The 1,011-nt window shown below is 40.6% G+C and overlaps 1 protein-coding gene across 1 annotated transcript; it reads left to right on the top strand.

Annotated features, from left to right (window-relative positions):
* Positions 1 to 264: 264 nt before the first annotated feature.
* Positions 265 to 419, top strand: Pmar_PMAR011275 (hypothetical protein; the record flags this gene model as incomplete). Its single annotated transcript, XM_002765737.1, has 1 exon — positions 265 to 419. A coding segment is annotated over one exon (155 nt), but the record flags the coding sequence as incomplete, so codon positions are not given.
* Between the last annotated feature and the right edge of the window lie 592 nt (positions 420 to 1,011).

Raw genomic sequence — 1,011 nt, 5'->3', positions numbered from 1 at the left:
GTGATGACCCATCCTATCATCAACAAGAAGGTGACTCTATTAATAGGTACTAGTGAAGTGGTATATCGATAGTGAAATGAGTTGTTGTTGTTGTAGGTGTTGTAATAATGAAGTTGGACCTTTATCACGCAAGCATCCCATAGTTTTAGTGGGTGATTTCAACTGTAATGCCCGAACTAATCCACATAATGGTGTAGATGATTCTGATGAGTAAGTATCGTCTTACAAGAAGGAGGAGTACTACTACTAGTACTACCGTAACAGGTTCAAATTAATAATCTCCAAGTTACGACAGATTGGTGTAACACATGATGTCCTGTTTGAGGAGCTCGGAGAGCATCCTGTTACCTACGCCTCAGCTGACTTTGATGTTACAACTCGATCATCAGCAGGAGCGTTGGAGTACACTGGTACTAAGAGTAGGAGAAGGAATCGAGGAATGTTGGTGCATCCTCTTAGGTGCATTCGTACCATCAGAAACAGCATTGACTGATCCTATTGATTGGACTGGACATGGGGAACAGACTAATCAATCACTTGATTATATATTCTATTTCCCCTCAGCCACCACCAACATCGTCGGTAAGTGAGGTAAAGTATTATTGGGAGTATATTATCATTGTATTGGCAGATAATAAGGCAACACCATCAGTGAGTGTGAAATCAGCTAAAGTGAATAGCTTTCATTTAACACAGCGTAGAGGAGAAAGGTTGTATGCCCTCTCTCAAGCAACTAATGATCCACTACAGGTGAGTAACCTCGTGTGATGCTGCTTCGTGTATTGTATTACATGACAACAACATTTCAACAATTGACTATATACGGGTATATATTATTCTCCAGGAGAGTAGTGCTCATTATTCATACATGCTCTTCATTAGGAGTTTGGATTCACCCAGTTATCGGATCATTATGGTGTAGAAGTGGAGCTCTCACTAACCCCAGAGGAAAGAGATAAAAGCATCAATCCATTGACACTTGTGGAGTAATGATAGGCATAGAGCTGATGT

Source organism: Perkinsus marinus (genome assembly GCF_000006405.1).
Source record: "Perkinsus marinus ATCC 50983 genomic scaffold scf_1104296974946, whole genome shotgun sequence".
Taxonomy (NCBI): domain Eukaryota; phylum Perkinsozoa; order Perkinsida; family Perkinsidae; genus Perkinsus; species Perkinsus marinus.
This window is presented reverse-complemented; position numbering and strand designations above follow the sequence as displayed.